Source organism: Chlorocebus sabaeus, chromosome 20 (assembly GCF_047675955.1).
Source record: "Chlorocebus sabaeus isolate Y175 chromosome 20, mChlSab1.0.hap1, whole genome shotgun sequence".
NCBI classification, from domain to species: domain Eukaryota; kingdom Metazoa; phylum Chordata; class Mammalia; order Primates; family Cercopithecidae; genus Chlorocebus; species Chlorocebus sabaeus.
This window is the reverse complement of record NC_132923.1, coordinates 80051637-80064774: the sequence shown is the minus strand read 5'-3', so window position 1 is coordinate 80064774 and position 13138 is coordinate 80051637. Positions and strand designations below refer to the sequence as shown.

At 39.5% G+C, this 13138-nt stretch overlaps 1 protein-coding gene across 1 annotated transcript in view; it reads right to left on the bottom strand.

The window, feature by feature from the left end:
* Positions 1–13138, bottom strand: part of FYB2 (FYN binding protein 2) — a 76396-nt gene that overhangs the window by 36883 nt on the left and 26375 nt on the right. The window contains 4 exon segments of the mRNA XM_038004591.2: positions 208–304; positions 2240–2271; positions 5164–5198; positions 12236–12345. Coding sequence (XP_037860519.2) covers positions 208–304; positions 2240–2271; positions 5164–5198; positions 12236–12345 — 274 coding nt within the window.

Genomic DNA, 13138 nt, shown 5'->3' with positions numbered 1-13138 from the left:
AGGCCTGCTTCATGGCTAAGAAGTAGAAAATTAGGGGCTGGAGCTTGGTGTCATTGTTACATTTATTTCCTTGATACAATATCAAATGCCCATTGCATTTTCTAACTCTGTCTCTCTGAAGAACTCTGTCTCTCAGGCCCCATAAGGTCACCCCCATGAACTGATCTGTTATATGTCTAAACAGCAGGAACCGAAGAACATAGGTACCTTGAAAACATGGTTTGAATGTGGTTCCTTTTCTGTGTTTTTAGGTTCCAATTCACATGGCTCTTTTTCCTTCATTTTTTTATCTTCATGTTTAGCACTGAAATGTGAAGACACACCAGGAAAAAAAAAAAAAAATGAAGCTTAGAGTGTTTAAATGGTAGTGTACTGTCCAATCCTAAATGAAATGAATGGGAAAAATTGATTTAAGCAAATACGAATCATTTCTCTTAGATGAGGGGTCTAGGATCAGATCAATTATATACATAGTTTCCTTGAGTTTCCGCCTGTTCCAATTAATGCCAGAGTGTCAATTCCTGCTTAAAATCTTCTAACTCCCTATTGCCTGTAGGATAAAACTTAAGTTTCATCATGATCTGGCTCCTACCTTTCTTTCCAAACTCATCTCGTGCTGCCTTTTACCTCCACTTTTGCTTGAGTCTAGACTCTCATAATTCCTCAAACCCACCACCCTATTTGAGAAACTCTTCTTTTTTATTATTTTTCTTTAGACATGCCTTCCACATCTTATACTGGTAAATACAATGCCCTTCATGATATAGCTAAATCATCTTATCTCTAAGAATGCTTCCCTGATTCTCCCAAGCAGTCATACCTTCTCTACTCTTCTAACACTTTGTTCTTCTATATTGTCTTACAGTACATCTATCTATGGATCTATCTCCAGTCCCTCCACTTTGCCTTGTCAACCACTAAAAATCAAGGCAGAACTATCTTATTCACATGTGTAACTCCAGCGTTAATGCTGTGTAGGAATAGCTGGTTTTTGTGCCTCACTTCTGTGTTGTTAAACTTCCAAAGGAGTGATAATATTTTATTGTGATTTCCTATTTATTTGATCATTTTACCTTCCAAGTAACCCCTCACTCCCAACTACTCTGGCTTCCCCTCCCACCTTGGATCAAGGGTAGAAAATATATTCTATTCAGTTTTGTACCTCAGAATCTAGCAGTGTCTGAAGAGTAAAAGCTCAATAAATATTGAACTAAATAATTAATCATTTGATCTGTGCCTTCCATGTGCCCAGCACTGTGTTAGTGTCGTAAGTTTAGGGACAGGTAGGAACTCAGGGAGAGAGAGGAAGGTAGCCCATCCAGCTAAAGCAGGTTTTCTCCATGATTCTGCAAACATTTTTAGACTCAACCAGGAAATTTTGATATTTGCTTCTCCAGAGCTAATCAACCATGCTTTTAAAAATATATTAGAATAACTCCAGGGAGAAGGGCTAGAAACAGACTCTGAAGAGGCAGGTAAGAGCACTACTATGTGCCAGGGCATTCCTGTGGACCCAAGGAGTGTGAGAGGTATCAGGAACACCAAGAACATTAAGACATTGGCCCTGAATACAAGGAGCTCCCAAACAAGAAGGGGAGTAGGGAGGGGAGGATGAATTGGCATGTTAGCAAACTACATACAGTGCCATTTGTGCAAACATACTGTGCAAACAGAACTTACAGTGGTACCACAGGCAAGGGACTGGTTACTTCTCTCTGAGGGAGTGGAATGAAGAAAGGGTTCATACACAAGGGGTACTTGATGGATTAGTAGAAGCTTGCCAGATTGTTAAATTGGGGTGAATCGATGGCTTAAAAGAGCAAAGGCAAAGAGACTTCAAACAGCGTGGTGCATTTCAGAAACTGTCAGTTCTTTGGAATTCATGTTATTGTTATTTGCCTGTTTGATTGTGTGACTCTCCCACTAATTCAGGAGATCCTGAAAGCAATAGCGAGGTCTCCATCACTGCTACAGCCCCAGTGGTGAGCACATATCTGGCACAGGCTGGATACTCAGTAAATGTTTGCTGAGTACAGCATGGGCTAGAACAAGATGAGAGTGGGAGGCAAGGCAGGATCACCGATCACTTCCTCTGTACTAGGTACCTTGCAAGGTGCTGGGGAAACTGAACAAGGCTAGTTCAGTTTGGAAACATAGCTGGCCCATAGAGGAAAACTAGTTCAGTCATCAGAAAGTCAGTAGTTGGACAGATGCTTTTCTGTTTGAAGATAAAACTCACCTAGGTTCTGGATACGGAAAATGCTTCCAAGACTGAAAGTAAAGAGGAAAGTGGTTATTTTCATAAATCAACCCGAATCAGGCTCTGTTATTTGGTTACAGATCATTAGAGACTACACCAAAAGGTGAGGAGGATGAAGCCTCAGTAGAGAGCAAAGGCAGACACTGACCACAGAAAGTCCCAGGAACTGTTGCAGTGGGGCTGAAGATCAATCAGAAATGAAAACAAGCATTTCTGACATTACAGGGCATGCCCAACGGAATATATGATGTGACTCAGAAAAATTGTTGTCTGCACGCCTTTCCAGAAACGCATCTGAAACATAAATAACTTCTAAATCCCATGATAAAATATGAATTCGTGGGATTTAAGCAATATTTTAGTGGGTAAATTGGCATTCACAAGTGCACAAGTAATGCTGGAATTTCTCCCTTACTCACTGATCACGTGCCCTGTGATCACCGCTCAAATCTTGCAGGATCTATGTTTGGCTCCATTAAAATTACGCCCCAATGATCACAATGTAGCCCCTCATTTATTCAGTGATTATAGATCTGGTCCCATTCATTATTTGGAATCTGTCTAAGAACGCTGAAAAGAATAGAAAATATCTAAGCGTCTAAAATGCCATCACAAAATCCAGGTATCCTAGCTCATTATGCTCTCCTTTGAGGGCAGCCCTGCAGACCATTATTCAGAGACTATTGGTCCTTATTTTACACATAATTCCAACAAATTAGATGCAGCACTGGTAGAATGACAAGTCAGATAGGCCTTGTTTTTATATCTTTGTTACATGATTTACAGCTTACTAAACTTCTCTGAGTCTTAATGTTGTCATCTGTAATATGGGAGCAGTGATATCAGCTCACAGGGTAACTATGAAGGTTAAGCGCTACTGTCTATGCACAAGTGCTATCACACTGGAGGGACTTGGTACATGTTTGACCAGATGAAAAACTCATTGCTAGACACAAAAATATTGACAGTAGAAAGAAAAGGGAAAAGAATTCAGAAAACTGACTTGTAGTAGTTTGGTGTGAAGGGAACTAGTTCTGCAAAGGCTCAAGAGCATCTCAAAAGAAGAGCATAAACTATGACGACTCAGTCCCTTATAGTCAAGAATACGCCAAGTCATTAAGAAAGGAAGAGATCAGATTCCACTCACTGAGCTTAAAAATACAGATATAAACACAAAACATGTATGAGAGTTAAAAGATTTAAAAATTAAACATAATTTTATGTTTTACTTAAAACATAAAATTGGGATAAAATGGGATAAAATTCATTTACTTGGCGAGTTCACTTGTGTAGAATAGTTTATTATTTGTTGGTGTTGCCAGGCACATGAAGCATTTTAATAGGCTATTTCTACTCTCATTGATAGAAATAATAATCATTCATATTTTTCTAGTGACGAAGTGTATCCACAAATGAATAATCCTTACCAGCAAGCACAGGAAAACTGAAACAGAGAGATGAAGGATCTAGACTAAATGTACCCAGTAAGAAAAGAGTAGAAACTTAACTGATCCTATTAAAACACTAGGTAAGGGCCTTCTATGAGCTTACACAGTGCTTACATAATGTGTTTGCCTTACTTCTCCCAGACATTCAGTGAAACAAGTATTGGTCCCTTTATTTACTGAGCATCTACTACTACAGATACAGTAACCACAAGACATATGCTTCCTGTCCTCACGGAAAATACACCTTTTCTTTCCTTCTTCCCTTACCTTCCTTTCCTTCCTTTCCTCCCTTCCCTTCCTTTCCTTCCTTTCCTCCCTTCCCTTCCTTTCCTCCCTTCCCTTCCTTCCCTTCCTTTCCTCCCTTCCCTTCCCTCTCTCCCTTCCTTTCCTTCCCTCTCTCCCTTCCTTCCTTTCTTCCTTCCTTCCTTCCTTCCTTCCTTCCTTCCTTCCTTCCTTCCTTCCTTCCTTCCTTCCTTCCTTCCTCCCTCCCTCCCTCCCTCCCTCCCTCCCTCCCTTCCTTCCTTTCTTTTTTGATACAAGGTCTCAGTCTGTCTACTGCCCAGGTTAAAGTATAGTGGTACAGTATCGGCTTGCTGCAACCTCCACCTCCTGGGCTCAAACGGTCCTCCTGCCTCAGTCTCCCGAGTAGCTGGGACTACAGGCATATACCACCACGTCTGGCTAATTTTTGTATTTTTTTTTGTAGGGACAGTGTTTCACCATGTTGCCCAGGCTGGTCTTGAACTCCTGGGCTCAAGTGATCTGTCTGCCTTGGCCTCCCAAAGTGCTAGGCTTATAGGCATGAGCCACTATGCCTGGCCAAGAATTCACCATTTTAGAGAGGACACATCTGAGTCTCAGAGAGGTGAAATGCTCTGTTTCAAGCACTTACTAATAAGCTGTTTACCTTCATTTATCTTATTTTCATTCTCACAAGGACCTCAGATGTGAGTGCTTTATTATTCCCATTTTGCAGGTGAGGAAATGGACATTCAACATCACATAGCCAGGAGCTGGGATTGAGGCCAGCAGTGATTCTGCTTGGGCCCTACTCAGGTTGCTATGCTGCCTCCAGGTGGCACCTGGCACCAAGTCTAGCAGGAGCCCAGAAAGCATATCTGAAAGCCAGGATATACAAACCTGGATTGTGCCATAGAACTCAGAACTCTTCTCGCTGGAAGTCACAGTTATTAAAAGCTAGTTGTCACTGCCCACCACAGAAAAGGGCTATGGATGAATTGGGACCATTTCCTCCCATCCTATCACACATTTTTGTCTCTGACAGTAACAGGGCTCAAAGTGCAGACTCTTAGAAGCTGAAGTCTGGAAAAACCTCAGAAATAGGAGTAAAAGTGAAAACAAAGACATTCCTTCCCTCTAAAAGATACTACTTTAGAATCAACCTTGCATGCTTATTTTACTTTTAGTTATAATGTTGGTAAGGAGAAACAATACCTTTTGGAGTTCTTCAATTCCAACTTCATATGTTGCTAAAATAAACATAAAAAAGTTATTTCAAGGCAGTTCATTCACCCATTTCTTATAGTATCCAGGATTAAAGTAGTTATGAAAGATTCCAGAGTTCGGTTTTCTCACCTTTAAGAACATCAGACTGTGTAAAGCTCTATCTACAAAGTTTGGGAAATTATGGGGTCAGTGATCATGGTTTTAATTTCTGTGGGGATTTCCAGAATGGAATTTACAGTCGATGAAGCATGTGAAACCATTTCAGTTTCCTGTTTTGGCAAACAGATACATACTCCATGCTTAGAAGAAAGCACTAAAATTTAGTGGCAGCTCAGAAGGCAAACATGAAAGGAAAGGGAAAGGAAAAAGCCTAAATCCCACTTCAACAAAATTAATTCTCTATCTTGCCCCAAAGTGCTCTGTTCCACAGCCTTTTTCATTTCCTTAAATACAGTTTGAAAACACATCAACTAAGGCTGACCCACCTTTTGATTTTTCCAATAGTTATGTGGATTTTATTTAAGGACATGATGCCAATCTTAATTACAGTCATGTATCACTTAACAGTGGGGATCTGTTCTGAGAAATGCATCCTTAGGTGATTTCATCATCCTGTGAATATCATAGAACTTACTTACACAAACCTAGATGATATAGCCTGCTATCTTCCTAGGATATAGGGTATGGCCTATTGCTCCCAGGCAACAAACCTGCATAGCATGTTACTGTACTGAATACTGTAGGCAATTGTAACACAATTATAAATAGTTGTGTATCTAAACATAGAAAAGGTACAGTAAAAATACAGCATTATCATCTTATGGGACCACTGCTGGATTCGCAATTCATTGTTAACTGAAACATTGTATAGCACATGACTGTATTAATATATACAAGTAGTGATAAGAATTTCAGTTCAAACACAGTTCTGCCACTCCTACATAGGGTATTTCAAACAAATTACTTCATTTCTTTGAGCCTCAGCTTGCTCATCTATAAAAATGGACCAATTGGTACCTGCCTTACAGAGTTAATGGGGAGATTCAAGGAAATAATGTAAGAAATTTGGCCAGGTGCGGTGGCTCATGCCTGTAATCCCAGCACTTTGGGAGGCTGAGGCAGGTGGATTACAAGGTCAGGAGTTCAACACCAGCCTGGTCAAGATAGTGAAACACCATCTCTACTGAAAATACAAAAATTAGTCAGGCACAGTGGCAGGCCTGTAATCCCAGCTACTCAGGAGGCTGAGGCAGGAGAATCGCTTTAACCCGGGAGGCAGAGAGGTTGCAGTGAACCGAGATCATGCCACTGTATTCCAGCCTGGGTAACAGAGTGAGACTCCATCACAAAAAAAAAAAAAAAAAAGAAAAAGAAAAAGAAAAGAAATTTAATATACCTAGCAGAACACTGGATATTGTATAGAAAATGGCAATTTTTTTGATAAAATTGCTTGTTTGGTTTTTCTTTGCTTAAAAGTTATTTATAAAAGTTTTCTCCCTACTGTTAGTAAAAATATGTGCATAAAAGTAGGACTTCTCCCTCTGCTTTTCTCTTTCTTGCTGCTAAAGTCTTGAAGCTTTAGAAAACTGACCAAACAACATGTTGCATTTCCAAGCTTTTATTATTCTAAACATATAATCTACTGATAAAACCAATGAAATGCTAGGTTTTCTTTAGGGACTATCAGCATACAATTGTTGACACAGACCTAAAATTCTACATGATTAATTAATAATATGTATTTCAACTTGAGTAATTGTACACATAATACTTTAAATTAGGTAATTTTACACTTAATACTTTAAAAATACCTGTTTGTGATACAGTTTGCCCAATATCCATTCCTGATATAAATTTGCTTTCCAATTTTAAGAATAATAATCTTCTTTCTACTCCAATTTATTTACTTGTCTATGCTTTTCAAAAACAAATCATGAGCTCTTTGCTTCTCCTAACCACCTTGGGATGGATATTATTACTTCTTCTGTCTTAGAAATGATGAAACCAAAGCCTGGAGAAGCCTTATTTGCCATGGCTAGTAAACAAAGATAATACACATTCAATTAATAATGTGTTCAAAATGTCGTTACTGCTGTTTAACAAAGTAGAGGTTCTTTCGTGGTAAGCTAAGCTATCCAAACTTAGGTAGGAATTCCAACATATATTCCAAGTTAGGAGTATAGAGGATAAAGGGCTACATCCCAAAGAGTCAGGAATGGACTAAGAATTTTGACAAGAGCATGTGATCTACAGCACGGGAGTCCTCGCTTACTTTTGGCACAGAAATACATAACCCTCTCTCCACTGACTAGTTTTATCATGGGGGCAGAGAAAGGACTAATATCTGAAGATGGTTCTCAGCAGCCCTCCAACTGCTAGTGTCATAACACATGGTCATGTCTTGGAGGCCTTTTGTTCCTTCTCCTCATCCTATCTGTATGACCTTGGAAAAGTCCCAAAAGCAATGGTAACAGCAGACATTCTTGCCTTGTTACCGGTAGTAGGGGTAAAGCAATCAGTGTTTCACCATTAAGAATCATGATTAGCTGTAAGCTTCCTGTAAATGTTCTTTATCAAGTTGAGGAAGACAATAGAGTCCCCATCTATTCCTATTTTTATGACAGTTTTTTAAAATCATAAATGGGGGTTGAATTTTGTTAAATTATTTTCTGCACAGATTGTCTGATTTTTCTTCTTTATCCTGCCAACATGGTGATTTTGTTGATTTTTGAATATTGAACCAGCTTTGCATCTCTGCACTCTTATATACCATTACCAAATGAAGAAAAAACCACACTTGATCATGAAGAATAATTAATTTTCTATGTTGCTGAATTCTATTTGCTAATATTTTGTCGAGGATTTTCATGACCATACTAATTAAGGATATTGATCTGAAGTTTTCTTCTTTTGTACTGACTTTGTCTGGTTTTGAGATCATGGTAATACTAACTTTAAAAAAACAAAATGTGTTTTCTCCTCCATTTTTGGGAAAGATTGTATAAAATTGGTATTAATTCAACTTTAAATGCCTAATAGAATTTTTCAGTGAAATCACCTGACTTAGAGTTCATTTTGGGGGAGTTTTTAAACTATGCATTCAGTTTTCTTAAGAGTTACAGGGATATTCAAATTATTTTGGGTGAGTTGTGGTAATTTGTGCTTTTTGAGGAATTGTTCCTTTTTTTAAAATCTAAGTTGTTAAGTTTATATGTGGAGAGTTGTTCATAATATTCCCTTATTATTGTTTTGATATCTACAGGGTCTATAATGATATCCCTGTTTCATTCTTAATATTATATCTTCTTTCTGTTTCTTTTTCAGCCTTGCTAGAAGTTTATCAATTTTTTCAACCTTGCTAGAAGTTTGTCAATTTTACTGATTGTTTTTTCAAAGAACACATTTTTGGTTCCATTGATTTTCTCTATTGTTTTTTGTTTTCATTTCATTTCATGAATCTGTTGTCATATTATGTCTTTTTTTTTTTTAAGATGGAGTTTTGTTCTTATTGCCCAGGATGGAGTGCAATGGCACGATCTCAGCTCACTGCCACCTCCACCTCCTGGGTTCAAGAGGTTCTCCTGCCTCAGCCTCCCGAGTAGCTGAAATTACAGATGTCCACTGCCACACCCAGCTAATTTTTTGTATTTTTAGTAGAGATGAGGTTTCACCATGTTGGCCAGGTTGGTCTTGAACTCCTGACCTTAGGTGATCCACTTGCCTCAGCCTTCCAGAGTGTTGGGATGACAGGTGTGAGCCACCGCTCCTGACCCATATTATGTCTTTTGCCAAATTGGGGGAGTTTTCAGTCACTATTTCTCCAAGTACTTCTTTAGTCATGCACTCCTTCTCTTCTCTTTCCAGAAGTCTAATGACATGAATATTAAATCTTTTGTTATAGTCTCACAAGTTTTTTGAAGCTCTTTTCATTTTTTTTTTTCAGTCTATTTTCTCCTTGTTCAGATTTGATAGTTACTATTCTTTATTTTTAAGTCATTGACTCTTTTGTCTCTCCATTCTGCTGTTGAGCACATCCACTGACCTTTTTATTTTTCAGTTCTAACATTGTCATTTTTTTTTTACATTTCTATTTCTCTATAAAGACATTTTATTTCTTTGATAAGACTTTTCTTCATTTATTTCAAGCATGTCCATAACTATGCATTGGAAAATTTTATAAAAGCTGCTTTAAAGTCTTAGTCAGAGAATTCTAGTATTTCAGCCATCTCAATTTTGGCAGGCATTTTTTTTTCAGCTTCAGCTACCATAACAAAATACCATAAATTGCATGGCTAATAAATAACAGAAATTTATTCCTCACAGTTCTGGAGTGGGAAGTTCCGAGATCAAAGTGACAACAGATTCAATTCTGGTGAAGGCCTGCTGCCTGGTTCATAGAGAGCCATCTTCTTGCTGTGTCCTCATAAGGAGAAGAATAAAGCAATTTCTCTTGGGATGCTTGTAAAGACACTAATCCCATTTGTGAGGGCTCCACCCTCATGACCTCATGTAATACTAACTACCTCCGAAAGAGCTCACCTCCTAAATACCATTGCATTAGGGGGTAGGTTTCCAAAATTTTAGAGAGTAACAAGCAATTAGTTTATAACAATACCTAAGTGAGAAAAGAGCACCTCATCACTGCTGGGCAGGAGTAGGAAGGAGTTTGGCTCTCCAGCAGGCTTCTGCTGATAACATCTTAGCTGGAAAGAGGAGGGCCCTGTTATTGCTTCCCGTATGACCTTTGCCGACAGCAATAAGGAGAGGGTGGCCTTTTTACTGCTGGATGGTTATGAAGATCCCTTCTACTAGCTCTCCCCTGACACCATCCTTTGAGGTAGAGAGAAGGACATCTTGTTACTTCTGAAAGGAGAGTGAAAGTCAAAGTTCCCCACATAATCTTTATGGACACTGAGTGGAATTTTATTACCACCTGGCAGGGGTGGAAATCCCAGCTCCCTACCTGGCCTTCTCTGACATCACTCCAGTGGAGGAGTTGGGTGCATCATTGCAGCCTGCTGAGGGTAGATGTCCAGGCCCCTCATTCAGCATTGCTGTTGGTGGTGGGCCCCATTTTCTTTTATGATGTTTGGCTGGAGTAGACCAGCTATTGTCTAGAGATTTTCTGTCTTTCTAAGTTGCCCTTTTCCTGGTCATTTGGCTAGAAAGAGCAGGCTTCAGCTGAAGCTGTTGTGCTCACTGGTGTTTCTGGGTCGCTAACTTTTTTACCTTCAAAACTGACACATACGAGGCAAGAAGAAAACCAGGGAACTTACCACCTTATCCTTCCTTGGGGCCTGATGTTTCTAACTGGTCTACCTTCTTCTCTCTACCTTTCAGAGTCATCTAGTCTTCTTATGTTTGTTTTACATACATAATGCCTGGGGCTTTTAGCTGTACTTTGCAGGAGCATTAGCAAAAAAGTACGTCTGTTCCATCTTCCCAGAAACAGAGGTCCACTTCACTTGAAATGAGCTACTTGCAGGGGGGTGGATTCTAGGGGTGTCACATGGTCCAGAGAGAGAAGGAGCAGGTTCTGATTGGAGCATCCTGTTGGCTCTGTGAATTCTTAGCCTTGTAGAAGGGCATATAGTTGGAATGTGGCCCAAATGGTGCCCACAGATTTTGTTTTCAAAGTGTGGTCTATAGGCCGGCAGCATTGGTATCACCAAGGAACGTGTTAGAAATACAGAATCTCAGATCCCACACTGGAGGAGCTGCTGAACCAGAATCTACTTTTTAACAAGATCCCTGTGCAACTTGTATGAATGCTAGAATCTGAGAAGCTCTGCTCTAAAGAAGGGGGTCATATACTCTGAGTATGGGGCAGCACTGCCTTTTGGGAGTGCTGGGTGGGGTCAAGACTTGCTCTTCCTATGGCTAGTATCTTACAAGCCATTTAGGAGAACCTAGACTGCCCAGTCTAAAAGAGAGGCAGTTTTTCTAATAGTTCTCCAACCCGTAATTTCTTGAGGGAGAAGAGGGGAATTTCAATAGATCCTGATCCTTACTACATGAACTTCCTAAGTATGTATTCCCAGGAAAATGACTTCCTTTCCCAGAACCTTGGGGTTCTGGTCCATACAATGAAGAAGTTGTACCGGATGATCTCTTTTTAGCCCTGCTTCCAGGGAAGCCAAACTTCCTTGAATAAGAAGTAGCATAAACTTGTGGAAAAGCATAGACTTTAGAGGTAGCCTGAGCCTGTTTCACATTATAACCCTATTCCATGGTATATTTATGACCTCGTGCAACTCAATCTTTCCGATGTTCAGTTTCCTGTATCAAACATTAGGGTTGATCAAACCACTCTATCAGCAGGGCTGTACACAGGGAGCCTAACATAGAACTATAGTATCCTATAGTACAAGCTCGCTAAATACTAGTGTTTATTCCAGCACTAAAATGTATGCTTTTATAGAGAACTGGCTGATACTATAGGCAAACAAGGATGTTGCAACTTGTAGAAATGCTATGAATCTCTGCTCCCTCATCTTTTTACCTGAGAAGGTCTCTTAACTCACAAAAAAAGGCCTGAGCATTGTCAGCAATGCCAGAGGCAGGAAGACTTAGCTCTGAGCCAGTGGTCAGATCCATTAAATAAATCCCCTGATCCTATTCAGACTGAACACAGGGGCCTAACTCTTATGGTCTGTTATCTCGTTCTCCACACACCAAGTAACCAGGGAACTTCAAGAAGGACACCAGGAGAAAAGAGATGAAGTTTCTATAGGAAGAGAAGGAAGAAAAATGAATCGTCATATCTTGATTTTCCCTCCCTCATATCTACAAAAGGCAAAGCAGCTGAGTCGATTGGTAAAGGGGAGAAAAGAAGAGGCTAGGAAGGCAGCAACAGCTATCGTGAGATAGCATTGATGCCCAGCTGGATTTATTTATATTTTTAAGAGACCAGACACAGAAAAAAAAGAGAAAGAAACAAGATGGTAGTGCAGGATGGCTGTGCATTTTAAAACTTACAGTTAGCTAAAGGGAAAATATCATTTTTGACACATTTTCATTCCACATGGGGTCACACTATTAATTGGCTTAGCAGACTTACGATCAGCAATTTCTTTTGCAGTGCACAGGTTAATGGAGTTGCCAGAGTGTCTCAGATATGAAATTGTTGCCTCATAATTATGTGGTTCTTCAAATTCTGCATTGAAAAGCCTGGAGAAAAAAAAGGTTACTTAAAATGTAACATTTTTAAAAACACATTTTGAAAGCTTTTTGTATTTTTTCCTCATTACAGAAATAATGTAAGTATGTCTGGCCAATATGGTGACCTAAGCATATATGGGAAGCACACCACCCCTACTCCAAATGCATAAGAATTCCAGATGAAATATAGCAATGCAAAGACTTGTATAAAGATTATGCAGTCCACATAGAAATCAATAAAGCAAAATCCCCAGGTGCCAGACATACAGAGGAAACTCACAATTAAAGAGGCAAGTGAGAACTGCAGTCAAGGGACACAAAGGGAAATTGAGACCACATAAAGAGAAATCTTAATGACTGGGAAGCTGGGGATTTAATGTCTGAGTCAGAAGGTAAGTCTGAACCATAAGCCTCATCTGAATGGGAAGCTGAAATGGAGCTATCAGCATCAAGTCCAGAGTTACAATATGCTGTTCTGTCTGTAAAACAAGTACTAAACATATCTGTCCAGTCTCCCAGAGAATGAGCTTGGAAGTTTGCTATCTGACTATGGCCACAGGAACTGAAAGAGTCACCAGTGAGAAATCAGAAACTTGAAAACCCAGCACCAAATACAGAGGTGGGGTTTAATAAACCATCTGTCCACTTCAGAGACACAAAACCAAAACTGATGCTTGAAATTCAAATCCCTCTTGTAAAGGCAAATCTGGAATTATTCTGTAAAGATGCTTCCACAATCCATGGCACCTGTAGTTTCCAAAGAAAACAAATTCCCACTCAGAACAAGCTGATAGTGAAAACT